At 37.1% G+C, this 16380-nt stretch overlaps 1 protein-coding gene across 3 annotated transcripts in view; it reads left to right on the top strand.

Moving 5' to 3' along the window:
- The window catches only part of LOC108719943 (serine/threonine-protein phosphatase 6 regulatory ankyrin repeat subunit A), an 83174-nt gene that overhangs the window by 19487 nt on the left and 47307 nt on the right, over positions 1–16380 (top strand). Inside the window, exons 1-2 of one of the 3 annotated variants that reach the window (XM_041567517.1) lie at positions 11021–12246; positions 14881–14964. In XM_041567517.1, coding sequence (XP_041423451.1) covers positions 12139–12246; positions 14881–14964 — 192 coding nt within the window. In that variant the 5' untranslated portion in view covers positions 11021–12138. Of the gene's footprint in view, positions 1–11020; positions 12247–14880; positions 14965–16380 lie in introns of those variants that run through there. The other 2 variants (XM_018269257.2, XM_041567518.1) reach the window with 2 other exon arrangements.

The raw sequence follows: 16380 nt of genomic DNA, 5'->3' as shown, positions 1-16380 counted from the left end.
CGCACAGGTGTTCACACAAGTAAGTGTCCCTAAGCTGATAAATACCCCTCATTGCAGAGTCAGCGCAGTGGAGCTCAAAAGCACCATCTAGAGGCGATTCGGTAATCTTCGAGTCCCTTTGCCAATTTCCATTGATGTTGGCGCATGTGCAGTTGTTCAGGAGCAGAATATTGCTTCAACTGTACATACGGCGATTACTTACTGAAGATACCCAAAGAGCTGAAGATGGCCCAGTGAGCTCCGCTGTGCTGACTCTGCAATGAGGGGTATTTACCAGCTTAGCTGTATTTGCTTGTGTGAACAGTTGTGCAGGAGCAGCGGGAGGGGGGACTATGGAGGGTAGTTGGTAGGGGTTTTTATAAGCAAGGGGATTTAGTTCTCCTTTAAACTTGCCGAGTTCATGTATAAGTCAATGGGAGAGGTCCAGTGACCAATTTGAAGATGTTATTAGCCTTCCGGACATTTAAGGTTTTTTTTTTTTGGAGAAAAAAACCTGATTCCAGTTTAGTCTTATTCGAGTTTTCAGGTCGGTAATATTAGTTTGAGTTTTAAATATTTGATTTCTTTCTTAAATACTCTCCCAATCTAATTTAGAGTATATTCGAATTTATTAGAGTTAGAAAAAAAAAAAAAAAAACTTGCGTGAATTTCGAAATTCGACCTTTGATAAATGGGCCTCTCCATATTTCATTAGCACAGTAAATGTATTTCATAGTAAAACTGACTTCTGTGCTTATATCCTTTGAGTACTTGAAGAATAAATTGCTTTAACACAGTATCCTTAGAAATTGTACTGGCCCAACTGTACTTGCCCACTGCAATGTGTAGTGATTGGAAGACCGTATTTTACCTTTTTCTGGGGGTAAAGTTTTACATTTATTGGCTCCCAGTATTTGACTGGGATTCAAAATAGGCCCTGCTATTTTAAGTACACAAAGCCCAACAGCCTCCCTTCACATCAAATTAAAAGTGGCTTTTTTTGCATTATTAGAGCAGCCTCTTTGGCATTTGCCATCTACAGATTGCCAATCCTGGCCTATACTCTCCCAACTGTGAACGCAGTAGTGATTGAAATGTGTTGAGTAAAATTTGACTACATTTTTGTAAATGATTGTTGAGTTGTATTCTAGCAACTGTCATGTGAAAAATGTATGTCCACTAGATGGCGGCAAGAAATACAGAAACCTTTGTGTCATCCACTTTTTATATATTATTTTTTCTTTTTGATGCTTGCTTAAAACCTTAAAGGGGTGGTTCACCTTTAAGGTAACTTTATGTTACTTATGTTATAGAACGGCCAATTCTAAGTAGGGATGCACAGAATCCACTATTTTGGATTCGGCCGAACCCCCGAATCCTTCGCGAAAGATTCGGCCGAATACTGAACCAAATCCGAACCCTAATTTGCAGATGCAAATTAGGGGTGGGAAGGGGTAAACATTTTTTACTTCCTTGTTTTCTGAGAAAAAGTCACGCGATTTCCCTCCCCGCCCCTAATTTTCACATGAAAATTAGGATTCGGTTCGGCCAGGAAGAAGGATTCGGCCGAATCCTGCTGAAAAAGGCCGAATCCCGAACCGAATGCTGGATTCGGTTCATCCCTAATTCTAAGCAACTTTTCAATTGGTTTTCATTATTTATTTTTATAGTTTTATAGTTATTTACCTTTTTCTTTTGACTCTTTGCAGCTTTCGAACGGGCATTGTTGACCCCTTCTATAAAGCAAATTCTCTGTGAGGCTACAAATGTATTGATATTGTTATTTTTTATTACTGATCCTTCTATTCAGGCCTCTCTCAAGTCTCTTATTCAAATCAATGCATGGTTGCTAGGGTAATTTGGACCATAGTTACCAGACTGCTTAAAGGAGAAGGAAACCCTTTTGGAAAAAACCCTGTACCCCCCACCCCACTTAGATTCCCCTCCCTCCTTCCCCCAGGCTAACTACCCCCCGGGAGAAATGCCCCATACTCCATACTTAACCCCTCTGCGCAGATTCTTCCAGCGGCGTTCCACGCAAACATCTTCTGCGTCCTCGGTAAGCTCGGCACAGGAAATCGACAATTTCTGTGTAATTCCTCACATGCGCAGTTGTTGCAAACCGCCAAACTGCTCCAACTGCGCATGTGCAGGAATACCGATCTCCCAGTCAGAGGACGCGGAAGATAGATACGTGGAACTCCGCTGGAAGAATCTGCGCCGAGGGGTAAGTATGGATTATTGGGCATTTCTCCGGGGGCGGGGGGTAGTTAGCCTGGGAGGAAGAGGGAGGGGGGTCTACCCGAGGTGGGGGGGTACGGGTTTTTTGCAAAATGGTTTCCTTCTCCTTTAGGATGGAAATTGAAGAGCTGCTGAATAAAAAGCTAAACTCAAAAACCTTCAATAATGAAAAATTAAATGCAGTTGCAAATTGTCTCAGAATATCACTCTCTACATCATACATACAAACATATAGTTATCTCACATTACAAGAGCATTTATTATTGAATTTTTTAAACTTACAATACTTGATTAAAATGTCAGAAAACCATTTACAAGATAAGTGCGCTATTTTCTCTCCAATTCCGGTTGGTATTTTTTATCATAAAGCATTGACAGTAAATTAGTAATGTTAATATGCAGATTTCTTTTTCAGTCAGATTTGTATTTCAGCCCTGGTTCTTTTGTTGTGCTATTTTGTAAGGCTAAGGGAAGGGCTTGTGCTTTTATTTTACTTCTTAGTACAATGGCATTCCAAATTCTTGGAGTGTTTTCTCAATTAATCAATCCATATTGGGGAATATGCAGATTATTTTTATATGTTACGATATGCAAGTTTCCAGCTAATTCAGGTAGGACGTTGAACCATTAAACCTTACAGGGTTAAAGGGATTTGGATTTCTCTTTAAGGTAGCTTCCAACGGGCGTCTGGTTTATTTTGCCTTTTTTAGATTTCAGCTTGATTTCACAAGACTGCACGTGGGCACAATTCTCAGGCTAATCAGCGATGATCAAGTGGATCTGAGAAGCATATCAAAGATGGCAGCAATAAGCATGTCTTCAGGGGCAAAAGAAGTGGCAGCCATTTCCATTTACTTTACAAATGTTAATTGAGGGGTGGAGTTTCTTCCTACATAACCTATTTATACCCGTTTCTGTTTTACTTTTGAGAAAGGGGGTAGATCTCCAAAACGTTGCGTAGAGATGTCAAAAAACGAAACATATTTAGCACATTTTGCATACGTGAGTGCCATATGATTTGCATTCTTGTTCTGGCTTTAATTGGGACCCCTGAGCAGCAGAGTTCCCAGATAGAGCACCACCTAAGTCACTACACAGAATCGGGATTTTTGTAAAAGTGCTGAAAAAAAACCCCTATATATTGTTAAAAATTTGTGTTTTACCGCCAGCTGAGCCCGACTTCGGGGTTCCTTGTATAGACCCGCTCCAACCTGCCCTGCCGATGACTTCACAAAAGGGGCGGAGCGAGCAGCTGCGCGGCTATAAAATCAACTACCACCCTCAAATGTGGGTGCGAGGTCGGCCCGAACCCGACCAAACCCCGGGTACCCACGGGTCCGTAAGGAATCGGGCTTGCCTGCACATCACTATTATAAATATATCAATAATTGGATGAAATATATTATGTTAGCTTTAATGATGTTTCCTAAGGTATTCTAGTCTACCAGAAACATAATTGGCCTGGGCCTTTATAAATGTGTATTTATTTATTTTGCATATATATATCAAATTTTCTATTAGTGCTTGGGAAATGTTTCTGTTCATTTTATTACATTCAAATATATTATGTTTGAAGCTTCTGAACATTCGCTTTAGTTGAGATTTCCCATAGTTCTCATGTCAACATAGAAATGCTTCATCCTTTGCATATAAAACGGAGCTCTTTATGAATGCCTCTTTTCAACCAGCCATTTGTTTCTTGTCCCCTGCATTTGTATTCCCTGCTTAGTTTTTATATGGAGTGCAAAATAATTCAAGTTTAAAATGCTCTTTGATTGACTAGCGTTCTGCTTGAAAAATGTAAATCTATTTTAACTGTGTTTTTTTAAAATAATTTCTCATCTCCCCCCACCCAAAAAAAAACTTTATCCAAATACTTTTGTGAGCCTAGATGCCTGCATGTCCCTGACATTTATCTTTAGTGTGTTCAGAATGACTTTCCCTTACTCATTTTTTCCCAAAGCAGTCTCCTCTGAATTATTATTCATAGTGTTTAGCTGCATTTTTTATTACGCAGTGGAAGAGGGATGTCATTCCAGACTGAGAATAATCCTATGCCCTCTTTAAATGGAGGGAGGCTGGGATTATTATGAAAACTACATTTTATAATAAACTAAGTTAGATCACATATTGATGGAAACCATATTTTCATAGTAATATTAAACATGTTTATAATTATATATAAAAACAAAAACATTTAAATAATTATATACAAATTTATAATACTTTTTTAGGTCAAATACAGTTTTTACGATAGTCGAAAGGTCCTTTATGGTCGTCTGCAAGACGACCATAAAATACTGCTCAAACAATCCTAAAGTGTTTGCCTCCTTCTTGCAATGTGATATCTTGTCCTCGTGACAATGACAGTGTTTACAATTGCAAAACATCACATCAACTATAACAAGTACTTGGGATTAAGCCACCTAACACACGTGAACACTGCCCTAGACTATAGTCCTGCGTGGGTCCATTTTTTTAAACCTAAACCCGCAACCTGCAATGTGTCCTGCATGTTCCCAACACCCGACCCGCAATAGGCCAACTACTGTATCTTCAGACCCGGGGGACACACAGTTCTTTTATACACTTATGATGAGTGTATAAAAGAACTATCTCTCTAGATGATAAATGTGAACGTACTTATTACAACTACTGCCTTTTTTAACTAATTGCTTTTAAATAAGAAAATAAAATAAGGTAGAAATATAGCAAAGGGCGACATGTTGGGATATAGAAGATATGTACTGTTGAATATATTCCTTTTTAAATATTCCCCTTTAAATATCCCTTTAAGATTTTTTGTCAAGATGTGGGGGTGTCTATAAAGTTACGTGTTGTGATTGCAATTATATACTCTGAAGAAGTGCCTGCTAGTAAGGGCACGAAACGCGTCAGTGGTGTGTTAAATGCACTGTGCCAATGCTGACAACTTTTTATATATGAATAAATAAAGGATGTGAAGACTTTTAACGTATCCAAACTGTGTCCTTGAATCAAGTCCGTGTAGTGAGAGAGTTGAAGGAATCCAATGCCAGGATGTGGGACTGGAGGTCACATGAGTAGTCTGGACGAATGGGGAGCTCCACACTCGCAGCAAGGAAGTTTTATGTAGTCCCAAGTGTTTACCAGTTGGTAGAAGAAATATATGTAAAGAAAAATTTTGAGTTTTACATTAGGCATTTATAGTTAGAAAAGCTAATTGCATAATCTGATCATCAAGCCCTAAACTCTTATGCCAGGATGCCAGCAACTATCTGTGTTATACCTTTTTGGAAGACCCCACACCTAAAATTCTTAAGGCAAAACAGTTTAAAATGTTTACTCTTCTGCAAAGAGGGGTAAAGGGGGCAGACTATTAAGGCCTTCCAAATCATATACATGTATATTCTGCACATTCCTCATAGGAAAAAAATACAGGTATGGGGTCTATTATCCAGAATGCTTGAGACCTGCGGTTTTCTGTATAAAAGGCGTTTATGTAATGTGGATCTCCATATCTTAAGTCTGCTAGAAATTGTTCAAACCTAATATAATTGTTTTGCCATCAATATGGGTTCATGCTGCTTAGTTCGGATCAAGTACAAGGTACTGTTTTATTATTACAGAGAAAACAAAAATAATTTTAAGAGATCATTTGCTTAAAATGCTGACTCTGGGAGATCATCCCACAATTAGGAACTTTCTGGGTAATGGATCCCACACCTGTACTAAAGTTAGAATGATATAATGTAATACCTGTATGAAAAATGAAAGTTTGCTGTCAAGGAACACATGTACAAAAAATATAACAATACTTTTTAGTTTTGTTTAAAACAAATTTGAATGACTTGCTTGTTGAAATTTTTTTTTTTTTTTTTAAAAACCCCCAGAAATATTCTAGGAAAGCATCCATTTTAATCATGCGCTTTTATTTCAATGAATGTGTGTGTGATGTGGTTGGGAAGGCCCAGTATTTCTGTGACTCATTGCCATACGTTTTAAATAGCTACATGTACTGTCTGTCGCCACCCTTTTGCGGGCCCAGAATGTGGTGAATCATAACTTCTCTGTGTTTCCCAGATGGTAGCTCCCCTTGCCTCCCCCCTTCACTTTTGAAATGTGAACATCCTTCTCCAGGCTACTGTTAATGCACCCAAGGGAACTCGCGAGGAATTTGTCTTTCCGTTTACGCATTTCTTCATTTTGTGTTCAGTTTGAGTTTTGAGGTTTTGTTTACTTATTCAAGACACTTGAATGTTACATTTGTATATTCTGTACACTCTTACAAAACCTATCTGTGATTGTGGCCTTATTTTATTCACTGTGAAACACTCATCCAAAGCACTTTGAAGTATGCCTTGCTCCTGCAGATCTTTTGCTGTAAAACGTAGAGCAGACATTCAAGTGTGAATAAAGAGATCTTTCATTGGCCTTCAGCAACTGTAATCAAATGAAGAATGCAAGGGTTATAGAGCAGAATCCAGGACATTCTGCATCTTTGCTTTAACTTACCAGAAGTAACATTAGCAGCTACTGAATTGGCTTTGAGAAGGACACATACAGGACCTCCAGGACTTAATTTCTAGAACTAATTAGACTTTATTAATAATTTATATTTATGAAGGATATTTATTTATTAAAAAAGGGAATATTTCTTATCTTTAAAGGGGAACATAAAGCAAAAATCATCTTCATGCCTATAATTAAATAATATATGGCCCCAAGTTTAATTTTTGGGCCCCCACAACAGGGTTTTTTGGTTTGCTTTTTACAGTGAAACTGCATAGTCAAACAGCCTGAAAAACTGCGCTGCAGAAGGAAGAAAGCTGGGTGGTGTTCTTTTTGGAGGAGTTTTGGTAAAGCAGTGTAAAAGTTCTTTTTAGGTGTGTAATGCACAGACTTTACTTTACACTGCTTATCTATGGAGTCAAATTCAAATTCAATCTTGTTAACCAACAATGCACATTATTTCGAGGAATTCTAGCACAAAAGCACTTGCAGAATAGCATATGCTGCAACTTGAAAACTATTTACCAACACAACATGTGTTTGTAAATCTCACTCGAGTCTCATTTGCTGGTGTCTTTGTGAGTGGGAATTGTGTTAGTTCTGTCAAAGTTATGAACACAGAGGCAGAAAGGTAGTGTAATATATTGGGTAAATTCAGTTAGTTGTGTAGGTTTAATATACTTTAATAAAATCCAAACTCAGTGGATGTCATTCTGTGGTGCTCTATCTGGGAACTTTGCTGCTCAACAGTTCCATATACATAACAATAGTCCAAAGGTAATCAGATGGCACTCACACTGCAAAATGGGCTTATACTTTGTGGTTTATTCTTATCTCTGCACAGAGATCAGAATAAACCACAAAGTATAAGCACATTTTGCAGTGTGAGTGCCATCTGATTACCTTTGGATTATTGTTAGTTGTGTAGGTGTTGCCTGTAATGGGGAGCTTTGTATCTTGTTCGGCAAAGCAGAAACCAACCGTAATTTTGGTGCAAGTATAAAGAATTGTACTGTATGTCGAAAAAGTTCCTTTGTGATTAGAGGCTTAATAGAAACAATTTTGTTCTTTTCACGTGCATGCAAGATGAGCCCTTATATGTTGGTAGTAAAAGTGAGATACTGGTTTATTTGAAAGCCTTTACATATATCCAGGAGAGATATTGGGGATCTGGTTTCCATTTTCAAAGACAGCCATGACAGCATAGCTGAAATGAGTTATATTGTTTTGTTGCACTCCAAAGATATTGCTTGGTGAAGTTGGTATAGACGTTCCTGGAATCTTGCCAGTGTGCAAAATGGTATGAGACATACACTTCCTTCAGGATGAAATGCATAATGATTCATGCACTAGCCAAGGGAGGATTTCCTGACTATTTGCTAAGACAGCGGACTCCTTTGCAAGTAGCATTTTATGAGAACTCCTTTCCATCAGATACTTTCTTGCAGATTGTATTGATGTAGATATTAATTTTATTCTGGAACTAGATGGCTAATGTAGTTAAGTGCACTGTGAACACTCGTAACCACAAGTGAGGCAGATACCTGGGTCAGATTCATAACATGGCTCCATATAGCTTGCCTGCTTGTAAAATATGCTTAACCTTCATTCCCTACTATAAGTATGGGCCTGCATTTAGATTTTAGTCTTCACAGTGCACTCAAATACATAAGCATTAGATACATTCACAGTAATGTAGCCATATAGTTTGTGAATGAATGGATTTTGAACATGGATTTTTGCATGGTGTTGCATTGGAATATACTGTACAATGACACCTAGGTTAATTTTCCAAGCAATGAACAGCAGTTTTATTTTACACTATTTGGGTCCTGCTGTGTCCTAAAACAGGGACCTAAAATGGGTCCTCATATTCCTAAAAGGGAACATGAGGACCCATTTTAGGTCCCTGTTTTAGGACACAGCAGGAACCAAATAGTGTAAAATAAAACTGCTGTTCATTGCTGTTTCTTCTAGACATATAAAATGAGATATATGAATGTTCCAAGCAAAGTTTTGGGTCATGAAATTAATTCACCAGCTTAATTTGGGTCCCCTTAGAAAATTGTTAAGGACCACTTGATTTATAAACACTTTGCAAATCACAGAGCTTCAGAGTTAGAAGCAATATTGGGTATCTGGAGTTGGAGTCGTCAAAAATGTACCAACTCCTAATAACAAGCGCTGAAAACAATCAAATCAGATTAAAGTGCTTCTATAAAGGAGAATATGGCAGAAGCAATTCTGTTTATAAGATCAAAACTTTTGTTAATTTCGGATTGTATTTAACTTGCTATTTTACCAAGGTATGGCAGGTTTGATTAATATATACGTTGATGTATGTTTTCCAATTGTTTTTGGTTAATGTAGTTTAACTTTGATTTTGTTTAGAATTTCCAAATGATGTGGTTTATATTTTTTTTTCAGCTTTGGCTTTGTATGTTGTGTGCTTAACTGCTTTCAATCAACATGGAAAATATATTAGGAACAGTAACACCAAAAAATGAAAGCGTTTTAAAGAAATTAATATATAATATACAGTTAGTATTCAGTTAGCGTGGTAAAAGATGTATGCCATGTAGGCATCCATTCAGTTTGAGGAAAGGAGAAAAAACACATGTTGCAAAGCACATAACAGATCAGCCCTGTTCCATACAATGGTGTTTTATCTGTTAGCTTGTAAGTAACCTGTGCCTTTTTTTTCCAGCTTGAATGGCTGCCCCATGGTTACAGAGCAGCTTGTTTATATAAAATATAAAAGTCTTTCTGGAGAAAACACAAAGCTTTTACTAGTGCACAGCAACAGTACATTATATTTAAATTACTTTGATACATTATCAATTTTTGGTGTTACTGTTCCTTTAAAAACAGAGGAACCATAAAATAAGGAGTCGGACTCAAAGGATTTATGTACCGACTCCACAGCCCTGGCAAATCGCTTGAAAAAAAGCCAGTCCGTGATTGTTGCCGTTTGTTACTGCTGAGTTGCACATTTACCCGCTGTTGATATTTGAACCCCACAGAGATTCAGTAGGATGGCTTTGCCAATGTAACCCACATAATAAGAGCAGCTTGTACTGTGCTGTTAGAACAAGGTTCACTGCTTCTGATTTGCTATTAAAGGGGGTGTTTATCTAAAGTTTATATTTAGTATGTTATAGAAGGCCAATTATAAGCAACTTTTCAATTGGATTTCATTATTTTTTATATTGTTTTAATAATTTGACTTCTTCTGACTCTTTTCCAGTTTGTATTGTATTTTATATTGTTATTGCTACATTGTATTACTCATCTCTCTATTCAGGCCCTCTCCTATTCCACTTTCTTATTCAAATCAGTGAAAGGTTGCTAGGGTAATTTGGACCCTAGAAACCAGATTGCTGAAATTGCAAACTAGAAAGCTGCTGAATAAAAAGCCTTAAAAACCATAAATAATAAAAAATGAAAACCAATTGCAAATTGTCTCCGAATATTACACTCTACATCATACTAAAAGTTAACTCGAAGGTGAACAACCCCATTAACTATTTAAAGTGCTGCTCCCAATGTAACCGTATCGATTCAGTGGGGCTCATTTATAAACACTGGGCAAAATTGAACCTTGGCAGTAAACCATAACAACCAATCAGTGATCAGCTTTTTTCAGTCAGCTGCAGGTTGAACACCGAAGGCAATCATCTGATTGGTTGCCATGGCTTACTGCCCAGGAGCGAATTTGACCAGTGTTTATAAATGAGACCCACTGTCTGGTTGCTGATGTGATGAAATACAAGGTGACCCAGGATGAGGTTAGCCGTGGATTAAATGGGATCTGTTCTTTCTCTCCAGCTTTCAGTACAGTACAAAAAATGCCAAGGAACAGTCTGCTTCATATTTAAAACCTTCTACATATTGACTGCCCCCTGCTCCAGATCTGAAAAATCTTCTAAACTGTACAGAGAATAAGGGATTTGATAGCCCTATGTTTGCATGATGTATTTTTATTGCGCTGATATAAGATAGAGAAATAAAGAAATGTCTAACTGAACCAACCTTTCTTGTCTGTGCTTTAATGCCACATATGAAAGTAGTTATTTACTAAGCTCAGCCAGAACATCCAATTTACAAATTTTCCATGTGTATCATAAAGGGAACGGTTGAAATTCAACTAAAGACAGTTTTTCCATTTTGGGCAGATTAGTCACGAAACCACCAATATTGCTAGTGACGACCGCAAAGGGGGACCTCCAGCCCCTCCCCTGCACAGGAACTTAGTGGTTGGTGTAGAAGACAGACAGAGGGAAATCTCTTGTTAGCATGTGAGCATTACCAGGCATTTCATTCTGCAGCTCTGCAGTGTGTTTGCTTCTTTCCGGAACAGCTGGGATGGAATTCTGCTACTGCTGGGGGAGTGATTGGAGCCAATGCTCTTCTACAGCCTGGGGCTCTGCAGCTTTCAAAACCATCTCCTGAACAAAGAGGTTGTTCTGGAAATGCATATGAAAGAAAATGATTCCGCATGGCACTGACTGAGGGCTCAGCCTTGGAGGTGATGGCATTAAGATGCATACATGTTGATAGAAATACCGATGCTTGCTTTCAACGAGGATTCCCAAGGATGCTGTTTGGTCACAGCAATTAACTACTTTGACAGCCAGATAGCAACTGATTAAGTTGCTGCTAATGCTTCATAACATTGCAGTACTTTTAGCGTTTGGGACCAGAGAATCTTTGCTATTAACGTGAAATGGCGGTAATTGCTGCCTATTGTTTCTGTTAATGAAATAAACACACCATTGTGTGAAATTTTGGGATTAAGCTGGAGTACCCTCCCGGAATAACCGAGTCATCACATGTATACAAAAAAAACTGCAGTCGAGAACTAACCGCCGGGTTCTACAGTTTTGTGGATCTTTCTGGATATATATTCATTGCATATGCTCTCTGCCCTGGATTATTCCTTTTGATTTTTTAAACCATTCTGGATTTAGATCCCTGGACAAAATGCAGCTTTGGTTCGACTTGATTTAACAGCTGCCACAAAAAGCTGACTTTTACACTTTGGAATTGACCTTAAATGATGCTGAGTAGTTTTCCTGTTGGATGGAGAAATCATTTTGAGGCTCCTTATTAGCACTGTGGATGCTCACTAATTCCATAAGTGTTGTTTTTTCTTAAACCACAAACTATTTCTTCATTAAAAAAAGTTTTAAGAGGCATTTTATTTAATTAACAATATATATCTTTTTACAGTGTTTAAAAATAGATGTATACATATGAATAATGAGCCCTTTTAACGTCTATACAGTAATATGTTACTACAGAACCATAAATCATACTTGTAAAGCATAACAGAAGCAACATACACAAACTCCTATCTATAAATGGGACAATTTTTCATTACCGTACTGTTTTAGTGGAAGAAATAGAGCCTCATTAATAGATCGAATGAGCCGCGTGTGCATTGTGGTTTTGGAGGAGGGGGAAGATGATGCTCCTCACTTTACTTCCAAATTACCTCAAAGAAATACTTATACTCCTTCTGCAATTGTAACGGTAAGACAGAGGTCTATTTTGCCTGATTACTTAAGCAAACATTCTCTTTTTGCTGCTAAACGGTATTTTATCTGTGTGTCATATAATGCAACAATAATTTTCACTGAGCCTATATTAGCATATTTGTGATATTTTCCAATTTAACGGGGTATAAATGTTATTAGGTTTGGTTAATGGTTAACCAAGAGTATTGTTACCTAACCTGCAAGCTCAGCCCCCTCCTGCGACTTCCCAAAGCCATGCCAGGGGGCCAGTCTGGGCACTATAACTGCATTTTTGTAAAGAATTGCAGGTATGGGATGTGGGAAACTAGAAATCCAGAAAGCTCTCAATTACAGTTATGGCATTTCTTATGGTATTCTAGTTCAACAAACAGTTCTTCCCAACAGATTAGCTTCTTGTCTAGAGACCATAACTTGAATTTGATAAAAACGAAACTAGATATTTTGTTACTGTCTGTATGTATTTTAGCAGCCTTAAAGGGGACCTGTCCCCTAAGAATATAATACCAAATTCTAATATTATGTTAGTTGAGCAAAATAAACTTTATTTACACTATATTATTAAAATTTTGTTTCCTTCAGTCTTAAAATTATACAATCACAGCAAGCAGACAGGAGGCCTTTTGTGGATGCTGTTATTAAAGGAAAACTATAGCCACCAAACAATCTAGGTCTCTATCAAAAGATATTTCATAACACGGCTCATATGTAAACAAACCATTTTCATAATAATATACTTTTCTAGTAGTATGTGCCATTGGGTAATCATACATAGAAAATTGCAATTTTAAAAAATAAGGGCCGCCACGTGAGATCGTACGATTCACTGTGCACACAATTCAAACAAACCATACTTCTTGGGTCACATGAGCCAATTAACAGACAATTCAACACTTCTTCTTGTTAGTTAGAGCGCCAGTATTTCTGGTCAGGTGATCTCTGAGGCAGCACAGACCATCACAAAATGGTGGTTCAAGGCAAGAGATGTAAAAGAGCAATATTTACTTAAATATATATTCCAGTTTGGTAAAATTCTTTAATATGGCACTTAATATGATATAAACTATCTGTTGCTTAAGTATTCATTTTGGGGGTATAGTTTTCCTTTAAGACAAACTGTATCACCCCAAAACCTTGTGTGTGCACCAGAATGGGAGACTTAATGCCTATGCGCACTGCCCTACACAATTCTAGAGCCAGAGGAGGGAAGGGGGAATGAGAGTAAAGTGACATGTAGGAATTGCAGAACCTTAAGTGAAAGTAATTAGCTTTAGGATTGGCAGAAAATATTTGATTGACATCTCAGATTTTTAAACACCTTTAGAACAGGTATGTTTTAATGAAAAAAGAATGTGTTTCATGTTTACTTTGCATAGACTTTCATTATGCAGCTTTTTATTTGTAGGTGACACGTCCTAGAAAGGACCATTAAATGGATGCCTTCAGGTCCATGTATTAGGAAGGGCTCTTGTGCTTGTTTATTTAGTTTAAGGAAATCTAAACTGTCATAACATAATATTGCCTCTGACATTTCTGATTGAAGACGAATGTCCTTCAGTTATGAAAGAACAGCAAATAACCTTATGTTTGGTAAATACTGCTTGCTTGGCATATTCAGATTTGATGCAAACAAAGATTCCTTTCATGGAACATATTATTGACTGACTCAGTGCCTTCTGGTACTTTACGTGACTTCAGTGGAAATGTTGCTATCAGACACAAAAGCTACTATATAAGTTGAGGGAAGTCTAAAGCTTTCTAAATGGAGCAGAACTACTTATGTGAATGGCTCTGATCAGTAGATTAGGGGAGCTGATGTCCATTTACACTGGGGATGGAGGGCATAAACTGCCAGGCTAAAAGTTATGAGGGGCCAGATACCTCCCCTTTTAATTCTTGTTCCCTAATAAATACTGACAGGTATTCAATTAAGGCGAATAGTCTGTACAGCCCACTGGTTGAACTCTCACACCAGTCAATGCATTCCTATGGAGTTTTTATGGCTCTCTCCCATATCTGATCTCATATTATCAAAACTTTCATTGTTTGTTGCATCATGAACTAGTCACAGTATAATATATTTTCCATAAATGCAATATATTTTCATTGGTTTAACTATTCCTTAATCAAATCGTAGCATGATTTTCTTATAGGCAAAACTGACCAGGCAAAAAGCTATTTGAAATATTGAATACAATTGTTTACTTTTAATTAGTACATATCCTGCAAATATAAATCACATACATTTTTGGTTTTGTTAATAAAATCTTTGGTCTGGTCAAAAGATGTGCAACTCTAAATCAGATATGAGTGAGAACAGTTTGATAGATGTTGGCTGAGAGGAAGTCAACCATTAACTAATACATATGTTTCAGAACTTTTATTAAATGTACTTTTACATCTTTTTTTGCTGGTGGAGGAATTCTGAGATTCCTACAATGTACTGAGAATGATTATGGGAGAAATAGGTGCCTACTGCAGACTGAGCACTCAGATGAGACACACAATCACAGGCACCATATGGAATGTACAAAAAGTTATCGGTTTATGTTGTGTTAAAAAAAAAAAAAATCTGCATTTCTTGTATGTTACTTTGTGCCTCTGTTTAAATCCTTGTTTCCTATCACTTTAGCCACCCCTGGTTCAAGCAATTTTTAACGGGGATCCTGATGAAGTTCGGGCTTTGATATTCAAGAAGGAAGACGTTAACTTTCAGGTAAGAAGTACTTTTAACAGAGTTGCTGTATTGTAAAATTGTAACTACACACTGAAGTTCATAAATGCCTTGGTTACTATAGGTAATAAAATGGTATTTCAGAGTGAAGAAGTGCTTAGAAAGTTTGCTTTATTTAAGTACATTTTTGCTATGTAGGTAAGATTTGGGTAAGGGCCAGACTGACTGAGCTTGCAAAAACTTCCTTTCAATATCCCTGATTAGGTTTAAATCTCCAATGGCTTTAAAGCAGTCCACTTTCTGTGGTATTCAGCCTAATGGTAATAAATGCTGGGAAATGATCTTCTGTTGCTATGATATATAGCTAATAATCATTCTGTTTTAATATATTTTACCCTTTAAGGAACTAAATGGCATGAGTAATAATAATAATAAACACTTTTTGCTGTGTGAACCTGTACTACACTTAAAATGTACATAATTCGTGTGTGCAATACTTTCCTACATATAGACATTTTGCCTTCTACTGCAACACATTTTTTGATCCATTATCCAGAAACCCATTTTCCGGAAAGTTACGAATAAAGGAAAGGCACATAGACTTCCCTTTTATCCGAATAATCCACGTTTTTAAAAATGATTTCCTTTTTCTCTAATAATAAAACAGTACCTCGTACTTGATCCAAACTAAGATATAATTAATCCTTATTGGAAACAAAACCAGCCTATTGGGTTTATTTAATGTTTATATGATTTTCTACTAGACCTAAGGTATGGAGATCCAAATTACGGAAAGATCCATTGTCTGCAAAGCCCCTAGATAGAGAGAGAGAGAGAGAGAGAGAGAGAATCTAAAAAATCGAAAGAATCGAAAATACAAAACACTAGGCCTGGAAGCAGAGCTAAATGGTTACATTTTTCAGCTGTTTTTATATATCACTGTGTCCTGTAAAAGCATTTCACTTTCATTTCACTTTTTTTTGAGCCTTCACCTGCTACTTCTTCTCTCCAGCCGCAAATACATTTAACTCTTGCACCACATGCTTTGTTATACCATAACAACAATACTACTGATATATGAGGCTAGATTGTCATCTGAGAAGAGTTTGTGTTTTCTTGCTTCCCTTTATGTATCATCTGTAAACACACTAAAAATAAAAACATAGAAAAACGTGGTTATGGTGATGTGGCCTTGTATAACATTTGAGGTCTGCAGTCCGATCTCTAGAGAGTTATGAGGGAAAGCTTTAAATAAGGAAAATATATAATGACATGGCATGCAGAAGAAAATAGTCACCTTCTCTGGAAAAAATCTTAACTGATGAAAAGTTTGACTAAAACTGTAATACATTTCCAGCTGGAAATGGTAGAGGAAAATAAGATTTCTTTAGTAATGTGTGTCAGTAGTGTGTCTGTATGTATGTTCTACAACACTCAGCTAGTTTTACTCCTGTGAGA

This window comes from Xenopus laevis, chromosome 6S (genome assembly GCF_017654675.1).
Source record: "Xenopus laevis strain J_2021 chromosome 6S, Xenopus_laevis_v10.1, whole genome shotgun sequence".
In the NCBI taxonomy this organism is placed as follows: domain Eukaryota; kingdom Metazoa; phylum Chordata; class Amphibia; order Anura; family Pipidae; genus Xenopus; species Xenopus laevis.
Note: the sequence above shows the minus strand (reverse complement) of the source record. Positions and strands in the feature narration are given on the sequence as shown.